We start from the raw sequence: 12,663 nt of genomic DNA, 5'->3' as shown, positions 1-12,663 counted from the left end.
TTTTTCAGCTCATGAATTCCTTGTTCCTGCAAAAAAAAAAACAACCATGACTAGTCCATGTCTCAGTGCTGGTCACACTCCATTCCTATTTACCAATAGCCAAGCTTTGCACCCATAAAGTATGACAGTTAAAAACTCGACACTCGACTTCCTATTTTTTTCAGATGTTTTCAATAAGCTGCCCCCAAAACAACCTTAAATGGTCACAGTAAGCATAGTCACGTTGCTATGTTTTGTTTTTTTTTGCTTAGTCACCTATTGTTATAACGGCTTTTTTTTTAATCTTATCCACCCTAACTATTTGAATGTAAGGAGTTGGAGGAGTGACGGTGTTAGTCTCCTGTCTTGGTAATAACACTTTCATGGAAAGAGGCCTCGGAGGAAACCGACTTACGTCTTTCACACCGACCAGAAGAATAACACTTGGCTGTCAGAGAACTTCATGGAGTTGTGGCAGTATTGGTTGAATGGTAAACCTGGTGTTGTCATTTCCTTTAAGAGCAAGTGTTTTATAATCTCTCCCTTAGAAATGGAATAAAAAATACTTTCTCAAACATTTTTTTTAGATCAATTAGCATTTAACTTAGTCAGATGAAATTGTACTTGCTGAATCCGTGTGCTCTTTGTTCTTTGGTTATTTCGTTTACAAACCAAATCAAAATAACAGTGTGGTTATTTTGTTTTACTCATTTAAAACCAAAACAGATTTTATTTATTTTTTCAAACTTCTTCTGTTTGGGAGATATTTGGATATTTACAGGAAAATTAGAGCGAGAGCTGAAGTCTGCTGCACCTCGTTTTCCCTCCCCAGATCTTCTCAAACAATAGGACTGTTTCGGATTTATTTCAGCAGTTTTCTGGTCCTGCTCCTGTTTTTTATGCAGTCTGTGGATATTTTAACTCTTAAAAAGCTGCTCACGCTGTAGTTATATTTTATGGTGTTATGGTCTAAATAGTATCCAAATAAACAGGTGACTGACTATCGACTGTGAGGCTGGTATGAAGAACAATAGATGCTACAACTTCCACAATTTGACACTTTTTGTAAAAACAATTACACAGCTTTTTTGACGGCATTTTGCACGTTATAATACCGCTAGCCACTAATAGCAGCCGTCAACACATACGGAAGTGGATCACAAGAAACAAGGAGCACCAGTAGATTCATTACACCACCTTTGTTTTCTTTATTGACATATATGTGATTAAAGAATGTTTTACGAAACATACATTTTTGTTTTAATTTATGAATGTATTAATAACGTTTCAGTTCACCAGTTCATCAGTAATGTGACTTATTGCCCCCCCCCCCCATTGTGGTGAGATTAAACATCTCACAAACAGAACAAGTTTTAATTTCTGTATTTCTTTTTTGGTTTTAAGTCAGTTAAACAAAATAACCACACCGTTTATTTGTTATTTTGATTTGGTTTAAAAACGGAATAACCTAAGAATGAAGGGTACACAGATTTTGTTGTATACACGCTATAGTATTACACCTTGTTTAAGGAACTTTCACTTATAGTAGTTTACTCTGACTTGCTTTCCGATGTATCTCAAAATGAGCCTTTTTCCTGACATGGAGCTCTTTCACTTTTGTTTCCATAAAACAAATTTTAAATCCAAGCTATTGTCACGTAATTTTTTCAAAATGTCGACTTTAATCGAAAACAAGAGGACAAAACCTCTTGTTGACCAGAAATGGTTCTGCTTTTAGACAGTGGATGAAGATGTCAGCTGGCCTTTTTTAATGGTTACTGGAAGAGTTTGTTGTAGGATACAAACATCTGGCCTAACCATTGGGGACTGTCAGGATCAGTCAGACCAGCTGCTTTAAATTCACTAAAAACTATGAAATCTTTGAAGACACAAAAGCATGCTAAGTATTATTGGAGTATTATGAGTTGATTTATATAGTATTCTGCTTCTTTTTTTTTTTTTTTTAATAAATGGAAGTCTTAACTCCATTATCTCCCTAGATGAGGTGCAATACTGTAGTTTTTGTGAGTGAACTCCTACTGCTACTGCTCCTCTGACCTCATCCTGTAGCAAGAGGAAGTGATTTACAAACAAAACCCATGTGGTACAGAGAGGAAGCAATGACCTCAATTGCACTTTACTCTGGACCTTATAACCTCTGCTCGTCAAGCTCAGGAAGCTCTTCATTCACAGAGACGCATTAGCGGCCATTTGGGCGACTCCCCCCCCTTGCCTGAATGAAGCCTGAGCCAAAGGTCTCCCTTTAGTATCTGCAGTAGAGGAATGCCTGTTGTGCTTTGTGTGGATTTGATGGCTTTACATGTTCCTCTTCTTTAGTCACTGAGGCTCGTGTTAGGAGCATTAGTCCTTCAGTTGTCGTCTGAACTGGATTTATTGAAATTCAAATAGAATTTTCTCTCACAGCTTCCTGTTGAAGCGTCCATGTGCAAAAGTACGTGTGTGGACTATTCCTGGGCAATAATATAAAGATTCAAGATATATCAAGATTTCTTTTTTGGCGATATAGAAAATTACAATATCGCCTATAACAATATATTTTAATTCATAGCCTATTTTGTATTTCAATGCTCATTTTAAGAGTTGCGTTTTCATTACTTCTCAGAACAGCATGAAAAGCAAAGTTAGATGGATTGCCGAGTGCGTCCTAACCCAGACCTTCCCCTAGACAAGGCACATTACAGAACTCAGACATACTTTCTGAGAAAAAGCAAAAAGTGGCACATAGGAGACCTTTTGGCTGTTTAACCAGATATATCTTTCTGGTAGGACTCAATTGAGTTAAAAAATATCAATATTTACATCGTATATCAATATTTTCATAAAAAATATCAACATATGAGTTTAGTTTCATATTGCCCAGCCCTAATGTGGCCATCATCTTAAAGAAGCTGTTAAATGTAAAATATTTTCCTAAAGGTTTTCACAATTATCGGTGCTTGTTCAAATGAAGCTTTTAAGGCAAAAAAGATGTTGAAGCTATTACTGTGAAATAGATAAGGATAGAAAGTATAAATTAATCAGATACCTGAAAGACGACATTGTGGATCTAGTTTCATCGTAAAGAAAATAATGACCTTGGTCTTCACTGAATGTTGGTTAATGAGGTTTGAAGGAAGGAGAAGTTTGGCTTTTAATAAGGAGCTTGATGGTCTGGTGCACAGCCTCATAAAAGACGTTGGTTGACTATGAATCTCCTCTGGCCTTTGGACACCAGATGTGAGCAAAGCATCTTGTGTGTCTTTGGTATAGCATTGGCTCAAGCTGTAATTCTCTACCTTTTCGAGAATGCCACGCTATCTGGAAGTTATACTGATACTTGAAAAGCAGCAGTGACTGCAGATCTGTGTGCACATGGCTGCTATATTAACATTGGATTCTATTGCTCTATGATATCTGGATGCACCTCCTTTGTGTGTCCTTTAGTTGTGGTTTTAATACCCGTTGTGTAGCCCATTATGAGTTTGTGACCCTATAATTGGGAGTGGGCTGTAAGCAATTACAGGAGAGTGGAAACAATAGTTCCCTCTCCTTGAACAGAAAAGGAAAATTGGCCAAATGACTAAAAAGGATTTAAACTAAAGCTTCTCTATTCATTGTGTTATCTTTCAGAAACTGGGCAGTAACATGCAATGTGAGGAGGGTACAGAATGGTTGCTTGAGCTGCTGATGGAAGTACAGCTACAGCAGTATTTCCTCCGGATCCGAGACGACCTCAACGTCACACGGCTGTCACACTTTGACTATGTCAAAAACGAAGACCTGGAGAAAATCGGCATGGGCCGACCTGGTGAGCCAAGTTTTTTTAACACAACTTATATCCAAGAAATGTTCTCTATTTCGGTCCCTTCAAACGTTTTGCGACCTTAACTGTTACTGTCCTGACATCCTAGATATTATTTGTCAAGCACACATCTTTATAGCTTCAAAAATGACAATACAGCTTATTTTTTCCTCTGAAAAACAAAACAACTCATAATGATAATGTTATTATTCATTGTGTCATTGAAGGGCAAAGGCGGCTGTGGGAGGCTGTGAAAAGGAGAAAAGCCATGTGCAAGCGCAAGTCCTGGATGAGCAAGGTGACACGCACACACACAATGGAGTGTTGTCTTTATTGTGTACTTTTGTGTAATGCTGTAAAATGCCAAATATTGTTGGTCCCATATCTAAACTCTATCTTCATAATAAATAACAATTTTTATTATAATCATTCTCTGACTACTGTATTTCACTGACAATGTTGTATACAATTACAATTTAAGTAAATCATTTTCCTGTTTTATATTCCCATAAATACATTTCTGTCAACATTGTTTTCACCATTACTTATGAATGGCTGTAATTGATGCTAAAATGACAGTTTTTACAATGTACTTAAAAAATAGCAAGTGATATTAAATAAGTTGTATATCTTAAATGGTTATAGTAATAATTTGACACCTATGTGCCAGAAGTACATTGAATTTGACTCCACACAAATCTCACAAACTTCTGGCTGTTCTGAGCATTTTTCTTAGACATCAAAAGAGAAGTAATTCACTGAGAGGTAACTGTCAGAATGTGTGTGTGTATTAACTGAGTATGTGTACTTAAAGGTGCAGTCCGCAACTCTCAGATCCCTCTCTCCCCCTCCCTCCCCGCTGCTCTCTTGCCCTTCCTCCAAACTTTCCAAAGTCCCTCCCTCAGAGGAGCTAACAAGCTAACGTTAGTCCCACAGCAACATCACAGTAATATAACATGCTCCGTTAAAAGCATATTACAACAGCGCTTCTCTCTCTCTCTCTCTCTCTCTCTCTATGTGCACACACCTGGGCAGCAGCAGCAACAACACAGTGTCACTTACAGCAGCCACACGGATGTGGCTGCGCGCACATGAACAACACATGCACTACAGAGTTCTAGTGTAACAATAACAAATCAAACATAATGTAAATCAAGCAGCTGTAAATACCTGTTAAGCAGAAAAGTCACCAATTCCATCTTCTCCTCCTCCAGACCATACACTGTAAAAAGACGGCGCTCTCGCTCCGGGAAAGGGGCAGTGCCTGTGAGCAACAGCTGTCCATCAAACACAATCCTAGCTCTGATTGGTTCTTTTTGCTGAGTCGCGGTGCATTCTGGCAATCTGCCAAAGGCTGCAGGAGCAGCAGGGGGACTCAATGAGCCTGTCTTTTCACATAAACTACTAAAGTTGTCCTTACATAGTGACAGCTTTAGCAAATATGACAAAAAGTCACTTTTATAAGAGTTGCAACTGCACCTTTAAGGGGCTTGGATGACCGTGGCTCAGGTGGTAGAGGGTCATCTTCTGAGGTTGGGGGTTCGATCCCAGTACCTGACTGTGTCGAAGTGTCCTTGGGCAAGACACTGAACCCTATGTTGCTCCCAGTGGTCGACTAGCGCCTTGCATGGCAGTTCTGTCCCACTGGTGTGTGAATGTGAGAGTGATTGAGTGAATGAGCTGATATGTAAAGCGCTTTGAGACTGCTTCAGTGTGGTGATAAAGCGCTATATAAATTAAGTCCATTTACCATTTACTCCCCATCATCTGTAATCACACCTGTCTGTGGCCCCGCCCACAGCCACTGTCGTGTGTGTGTGTGACCCCAGAGAGGAGGTGTTTTCATAAAAGTGTCTGCAGGATTATGTCATGTCTAGTGTGGTGTGAATGTGAAACCACATAGCGGCTGTTACTTTTTATAACCCAGCTAGTTAAAAATGTGTTGCACTAGGGACTCACTGATACCTCACTTTTCCTGAGGACACAATTTTTGGATGACGGCTGTTCCTCGGCTCTTAATATTGTACGCCTACTCATAAAAACAAAGGGAATGACTGTATTATTTTTTACCCAAGATGAAATTGTCCATGTCAGCCTTCTCCATAGATGATGTTACCTCCTGTTTGGGTTTGTCTTTTGTCCATTCTTGTTTCAATGATGTGTGGCAAAAAATATCCGGGTCACATAATCTAATAGTGCTTCCTAAACAGCTACACTATTCATCCTGGGTTGGTAATAAATTAAGAGGCAGGAAATTTCTACTTCCTCTCTTTTAGGATAAATGTGTGTGTCTGAGTGTCCCTCTGTGTTCGTGGTAACACGGCTGTAAACTTTTAAGTCACAACACACGGCCTTCAGTGCAGGCGCTGTGCATTTCCTACTAATGATGAGAACTAAAATGATAAATTGCAGATTGCAGAAAATAACACTGTTGCTTTGGCTTAAGTTGGAGTCTTTTTGTCTTTAATGCACATTTTAAAGAATCCCATTATAAATAGGTTGAATGAAACAGTATCTCATGCCTGACTTTTATATTTTCAGTTCATGTTGTAATCAAAAGATAATTTTCATCATCAATATTATGATTATCATTTTTAACTAAAAATAAACATAAAAAAAAATTAAAAATCCCATATTTTTAATGCTTTCATTTATTTTCCAATTTCTCTTTTAAGTACTTCCTGTAGAGTCATTGCGTACCCCTAGGGGTACACATACCCCCACTTGAGAAACACTTGTCCAGAGCATCATCTATTTCCACCCCCTTGCCTTTGATTATAGTTTCTATGCAGAATCCCATTCACCTTTTATAGCAATGTCCCCCCTCAGCAAAAACAAAAAGAAAAACAGTTCTTGCAGATCTTTCTCACCATCGAGCAGAACCTATTTAGGTAGATGCAGAAAGACAAAAAGTTGTCTCAATGGTCATAGATTTAAACTGAGCAGGAATAGTCTATTTCTCCATGTGTGATCTGTATGCTGCAGATGAATGCTAAATAAATGTGTGATTCATTACACAGCCATCAAAACCACTGGCCACCAACCTGAAATAATAAACCACCATCTTCTCTTCTATCTCCTGCATCTGTAGGGCTTGGAGACTGTATTCACTGCTCTTAGCTCTGTTCACAATAACCTGCCATCTCGCAGGTATGACTGATGCTGGTCCCTGTTGTCCCACAGCTCCACTGGTTTGACCTTGGACAACCTCTTTTTAGTATCTCCTCAGCATTCCCACCTATTAGAGTTTAAATGTCCTTTTCCTCCTTCATCTACAAAGGTTTCCTCCCTGAATACTCAGTTTGACTCTTGTGCTTTCATCAGGTGTTCAGTGCAAAGCGCCCAGATGAAGGAGATTTTCCCCAGCCGACCCAACCCGTTTCTTCATTTTGTAAAATGTCTCCCACACCTCCACTGGGCCTTGGGGAGGGAGTCCAACCTCTCGATGGTCAGCAGCAGCAGCAGGCTCTCACCTGCCTCATACCAGAGAAGGACCTGACGCTGTTTGAGAAGCTTGGCGACGGCTCCTTTGGCGTTGTGAAGAGGGGAGAGTGGATGACACCTGCAGGAAAGGTGGTGCAGCCTTCTGTTTACAATATGAAGTCACTTTGTTTTAAATATGAAACTTCAGATGTACTGTTTTAGGTGTTTCCCTGTGTTAAACTACTCTTTTCATTCTCCAGTTAAATGTAGCTGTGAAGTGTCTGAAGACAGACGTGCTCAGTCAGCCTGACGCTCTGGAGGATTTTATATGTGAGGTCAACGCCATGCATTCCCTGGACCACCAGAACCTTATTCGTCTCTATGGTGTGGTGTTAACGCACCCAATGAAGATGGTAGTGAACACACAGAAATGCTCAAAAATACACACATAGGACGCTGTAATTTTAATTAAAAAAAAATAACCCGACTGACTGTCTAGTATTATATATGATCTTTTGATAGAGATTGCAATTAAAATTCACTACAGCTACCCTTTAAGAAAAGGCCAAATTCACAATGGAGCATAGTATTAGTTATTTAAACCAATTGGATTTTTACTAAATTAAATGATTAGCATCTAGATCACTGTTGTCAAACTCATTTCCCGGAGCCAAATCCGTTCCTTAGGTGCATTCAATTCGGCCCGAAGGAGAAAGTAAAAATGACAGAGAAAACACAAATCATTATTGTGTAAATGAAACTTAACAATATTTGGAGGGTCTCACATTTATCCCCAGTGCTTATATTGCATGATTGAAGTCATTTTTAATATTAAGCTGTTGAAAAAACTCAAAATTCTTAAATTTTCCTGAAATTATTGCATATTTCCCTTAATTAAATAGAAATTGGTCACAAAATCTCGGAAATTTAAAGTGAAGATGCTGTTGGGACTGATATCTGTCACTGATTGCTCAGATATTGTCGGTTTCTTACATATTTTGTATTTTATGTATATGTAGATGCGTAAACTAGGGCACAATAATGTTGAAATTACTCGTTTTCCTGTATTAAATCTGTGGCCCACTTGACACCTCTGATCTCGATCAAACGTAGCATCATCTCTACTTCTCTATTGTTGTAATTCTTCCTCTTTTCACTCTATGCCTCTGTTATTTCTCTCTGTCCTCTGCAGGTCACAGAGTTGGCTCCTTTGGGTTCCCTGCTGGAGCGTCTGAGATGCATTCATCCTCAGGGTCCAGTGCTGATCCACACTCTGTGTCAGTACGCTGTGCAGGTAGCCTGTGGCATGGCCTACCTGGAGCAGAGGAGGTTCATTCATAGAGACTTGGCAGCAAGGTAGGAAACAGGTTAAACCCTGTGTGTTAAGTAAGATGTAGTGTTAAAAGAAAGGAAGTGTTTCACTGGTTTATGCTTGCCCCTGATTGATGCAGGCCATTATTAAGCCTCAAAACTAGAGGCTAAATCAAATGACTCACTAGCAAGTAATATTTTGTATTATATACATGGGCAGAGCAACAGAAAACATGTGAGAACCACTCCACTAGACACGTATAAGATCAATTGGAATGAACAAATGATCTTGAACAAACATTCTGCTGAAATCTGAAATCTGAATTTCATTTCAATCTTATTTAAAATTCTGAAAAACAACAACTCAAAAACATTTTTTTGGATTCAAATCCATCTCCCATGGCCACTGATCTTGTTGAGGGTCACACACTTTTCAACTCATTTTTTGACTCCAGCACCTGGAAATTACACCATAACCTGTTTAGGGAGTAGGGGTGGGAACCTCTGGGTACCTCACGAGACGTGATACACAGCTCACAATAACGATTATTTCACGATATGACGATACTGCGATTATCGATATATTGGTCAGAAATCAATCTACAATAATCTATGACATAACAAGAAAAAAAAAGATTAAGTGAAAAAATACAATTTTTATTATTTTTTATCTCTGAAATACAATAAATTGAAAAAGGGTCTTTCTTACCAGTGACACCATTATAGTGCAATATTCTTGTAAACAATATATTGGTTCCTTCAACAAACAGTGATAACATTTCTGTGAAGATCTTCCTCCACATTTTAATGAAAAAGCAGAAAAGGTTTTGAAAAGATAAAATAAATTTTAAATCGATACTCAGCGCAAGCATATCGATAATCGATCATGTGAAGAAAAAAATTGCCATATATCGTAATATCGTCACACTCCTATTAGGGAGAACATGCAAACTGCACGCAGAGTTACAGAAATTAAATTATTCAAACCGTCTGTTTTAAACTTGCTAATCCTGTTTCAGGGTTTGCAGATTTATTTATGCAGAGATGGAGGCATTAGTTGAATGGCTGTTTATTTCTTTTAGGAACATCCTGCTGGCTTCTGCACACAGAGTGAAGATTGGTGACTTTGGTCTGATGAGGGCACTGCCCAACAACAATGAGCATTATGTCATGCAAGAGCATCGCAAGGTCCCCTTTGCATGGTGGGTGTCAAGCACAACTAAATGAATGTGATACAGAACGAGTTCATAGTGGTTTGATGGTCCAGGCTTTCTGAGTTTGTCCTGTCAGTCAGGTGACATGTTCAAGTGCAACATCGTTCTGCTGTTTTTAGTCCTTTAGACAGTCATATACTGTAGATACCATTGAATGGCCTATAATCTGTTCCAGGTGTGCCCCAGAGAGTTTAAAAACGAGGACATTCTCTCATGCCACAGACACATGGATGTTTGGAGTCACTCTGTGGGAAATGTTCACCCATGGCCAGGAGCCGTGGGTGGGCCTTAATGGTAGTCAGGTAAACCAAACCCATACCAGAAAACTTGAGACTAATGAACAAAAATGTACTTTCCAATAGACCAATAGGTATAGCTTTGCCTTCATTTATTGTAATCTCAGATTCTTCATAAGATTGATAAAGAAGGTGAACGCCTCCCTAAGCCAGAGGATTGTCCCCAGGACGTCTACAACGTCACGCAGCAGTGTTGGGCCCAGAAACCTGATGACAGGCCAACGTTTGCCACCCTTCGTGAGTTCTTGCTTGAGGTAGGGATTGCCAATGTTGTAGCTCCAGGGTGTTTGTACGCACAAATCACTTTATGAAGTGAACTCCAAAGGGCCAGTGATCTTGCATTAATGAATCTTGTCTTCCTCAGACCATGCCCACAGATATGTGTGCTCTTGAGGACTTTGATGAGCCCGACAAGCTCCTGATCCAGGTCAACGATGTCATCACCATCATTGAGGGAAGGTGGGTGATCACAAGTTAAAATGGTAATTCTTTAAGGAAAAAAACAGTTTGCAGAGTCATGACGTAACAGCACATCTCATCGTCACATTTCAGGGCAGAGAATTACTGGTGGCGCGGTCAAAACAAACGCACCCTTAAGGTCGGACAGTTTCCAAGGAACGTCGTGACATCCATCACTGGGTTGTCTGCGCACGACATCAGCCGGCCACTCAAGAACAGCTTTGTTCACACAGGACATGGAGACACCAACCCTCATCGCTGCTGGGGCTTCCCTGATAGGATTGATGAGTGAGGACTGGATTTAATTGGAGTTGGAAACCTGAAATAAATATAACAGTACATAAATATGAAATATCCTGACTCCTGATGTGTTAATGGTTTGTTGGCTTTAAATAGCTACCAGTAGATGGCAGTAGCATGTTTATTTTGAACTTCTCCCCAGCTTGGTTGGAGCTTCGTGTGTTCTGATGCACTATTAGTTGCATTCAGTTTAATGACATTCACTGTAATTGGGCCATTTTCATTCCTCCAGTTTGTATCTGGGGAATCCAATGGATCCTCCAGACGTCATGGGTTTGGACCTCATCGCCACCCGGGCTACACAGCTTCCAGGTCGAGCTAAAAGTGAGTGAAAATGTCTTTACAGTTGATCCATGTTACACACACTTGGTAACACTGGCCCCTTGTTGACCCCCTTGTTTTCTTTTTGTTATTCTCACAAGTTACTTCATTTTTTAACAGTAAATGTTTTCAATGCAATATAATGGCAGTTTCACATTTTGATGTGTCTTCCGAGGTTGTTGGGTTTTTTTTTCATCTTCAAATCTTTCATCCTTGCTTCTCTTTATCTAACAAAACCTTTGTAATATGCCATTTGCTTATTTGCTGTTTCTTGCTTCTTAACAATTTTTTCCCCCAACCCTCTTTGTGTCGACTTTGCGGTGGCGCTTTGTTTTTCCAGAGGAGCCTCCTCCCCGCCCCCCTCAACCAGCCTTGTTCATCAAGAGTAAGTGTGGTTTCTCTCAGCTGCTCCTCACCCATTGCTCCTGTCCTCTCTGTTCCCTCCCAGCTCCACTCTTCACAGGTACATTCCACGTTTCCATCTGCCCTTTTCCTGTAATTGACCTGATTTCGTCACTTTTCCTCTGTGTTTTTCCATCTTTTTACAAACCTCACTCCAGTCTCCTTTCTGTCTTTCTAACATCACTCCTGCTGGTGATTGTTAGAGAAATGTGTGGAGTGTTTTTTGAAGGCGAGTGATTTTATAAAGCCTCGTTGACATTAGTCTGTGAACCAGGGGTCACCAACCTGCTAATACTCTAGAGCTGGCTTTCTTAACCACTGTGCCATGGCACACTTGTCTGCCATGAGAGATCATCGGCTGTGCTGTGGGAAATGATTCAATTTCACCTAATTAGTCTAAAAACATTTTTGAAAACTATTTAATTATTGTCTGCAAATATGCCATTGCAATAAAAGAATTAAATAATTAAAAAGAAAGGCACACAACTGTAATTTATTTTTCATCGTCCATGTTAATAAACTAGATTCAGTCCATAACCGCCTTTAGATCAAATGTGACACTCTTACGTTTAACGATACAGAACAAAATTAAATTAAAAATATATATAATGAAGTTATTTATTTTCTTAATAATAACAATAATAATATATGATATTATTATCATTATGAATACAACAAGTTAGATAATATAAAAAAAATTATATAAAAGGATAAAGTTCAGTTGTAATTCTAATCATCTTTCCTCGCATATCAAGTATGCAAAATATGAAAGATTATTTAAAAAAAATTTATTAGAAGAAATATGGAAGATCATAAAAAATGTATTTTATTTTATTTTTTTCATTCCTATTCAAGACAATTTGATAACAATGACTTCATATTGTTAATATGGGCTACAACGTTTCATTTAAAAAAAAAAATAAAATAAAATAAATTTTTCAATCAGTTTTTCAATGAAAAGATGTACTTTAATTGACTCAAAGAAGAAGATGATGTACCTTGTATCAAAAAAGGTTGAAAAGCACTGCTCTAGAGTTACTTCAATGCAAAGGGCTACTTCTCCTGGGACGAGGGGTTGCATTTGGCAATTTGGGATTGACAAACGCCAATCTATTACATGTCATTTATCAGATATTTGTGGCCTGTGCGAAACTCC

The 12,663-nt window shown here is 38.9% G+C and overlaps 1 protein-coding gene across 6 annotated transcripts in view; it reads left to right on the top strand.

The window, feature by feature from the left end:
- Nucleotides 1-12,085, top strand: part of LOC114479651 (activated CDC42 kinase 1-like) — a 38,980-nt gene extending 26,895 nt beyond the window's left edge. For all 6 annotated transcript variants that reach the window (XM_028473433.1, XM_028473428.1, XM_028473429.1 and 3 more), the window contains 12 exons: nucleotides 3,610-3,787; nucleotides 4,009-4,079; nucleotides 7,106-7,354; nucleotides 7,465-7,617; nucleotides 8,397-8,560; nucleotides 9,598-9,717; nucleotides 9,905-10,031; nucleotides 10,133-10,279; nucleotides 10,390-10,484; nucleotides 10,578-10,772; nucleotides 11,017-11,108; nucleotides 11,446-12,085. In XM_028473433.1, coding sequence (XP_028329234.1) covers nucleotides 3,625-3,787; nucleotides 4,009-4,079; nucleotides 7,106-7,354; nucleotides 7,465-7,617; nucleotides 8,397-8,560; nucleotides 9,598-9,717; nucleotides 9,905-10,031; nucleotides 10,133-10,279; nucleotides 10,390-10,484; nucleotides 10,578-10,772; nucleotides 11,017-11,108; nucleotides 11,446-11,744 — 1,875 coding nt within the window. In that variant the 5' untranslated portion in view covers nucleotides 3,610-3,624 and the 3' untranslated portion in view covers nucleotides 11,745-12,085. The remainder of the gene's footprint in view (nucleotides 1-3,609; nucleotides 3,788-4,008; nucleotides 4,080-7,105; nucleotides 7,355-7,464; nucleotides 7,618-8,396; nucleotides 8,561-9,597; nucleotides 9,718-9,904; nucleotides 10,032-10,132; nucleotides 10,280-10,389; nucleotides 10,485-10,577; nucleotides 10,773-11,016; nucleotides 11,109-11,445) is intronic.
- The last annotated feature ends 578 nt before the right edge of the window (nucleotides 12,086-12,663 follow it).

Source organism: Gouania willdenowi, chromosome 17 (genome assembly GCF_900634775.1).
Source record: "Gouania willdenowi chromosome 17, fGouWil2.1, whole genome shotgun sequence".
NCBI classification, from domain to species: domain Eukaryota; kingdom Metazoa; phylum Chordata; class Actinopteri; order Blenniiformes; family Gobiesocidae; genus Gouania; species Gouania willdenowi.
The sequence above is the reverse complement of the archived record's forward strand: the minus strand, read 5'-3'. Positions and strand labels throughout refer to the sequence as shown.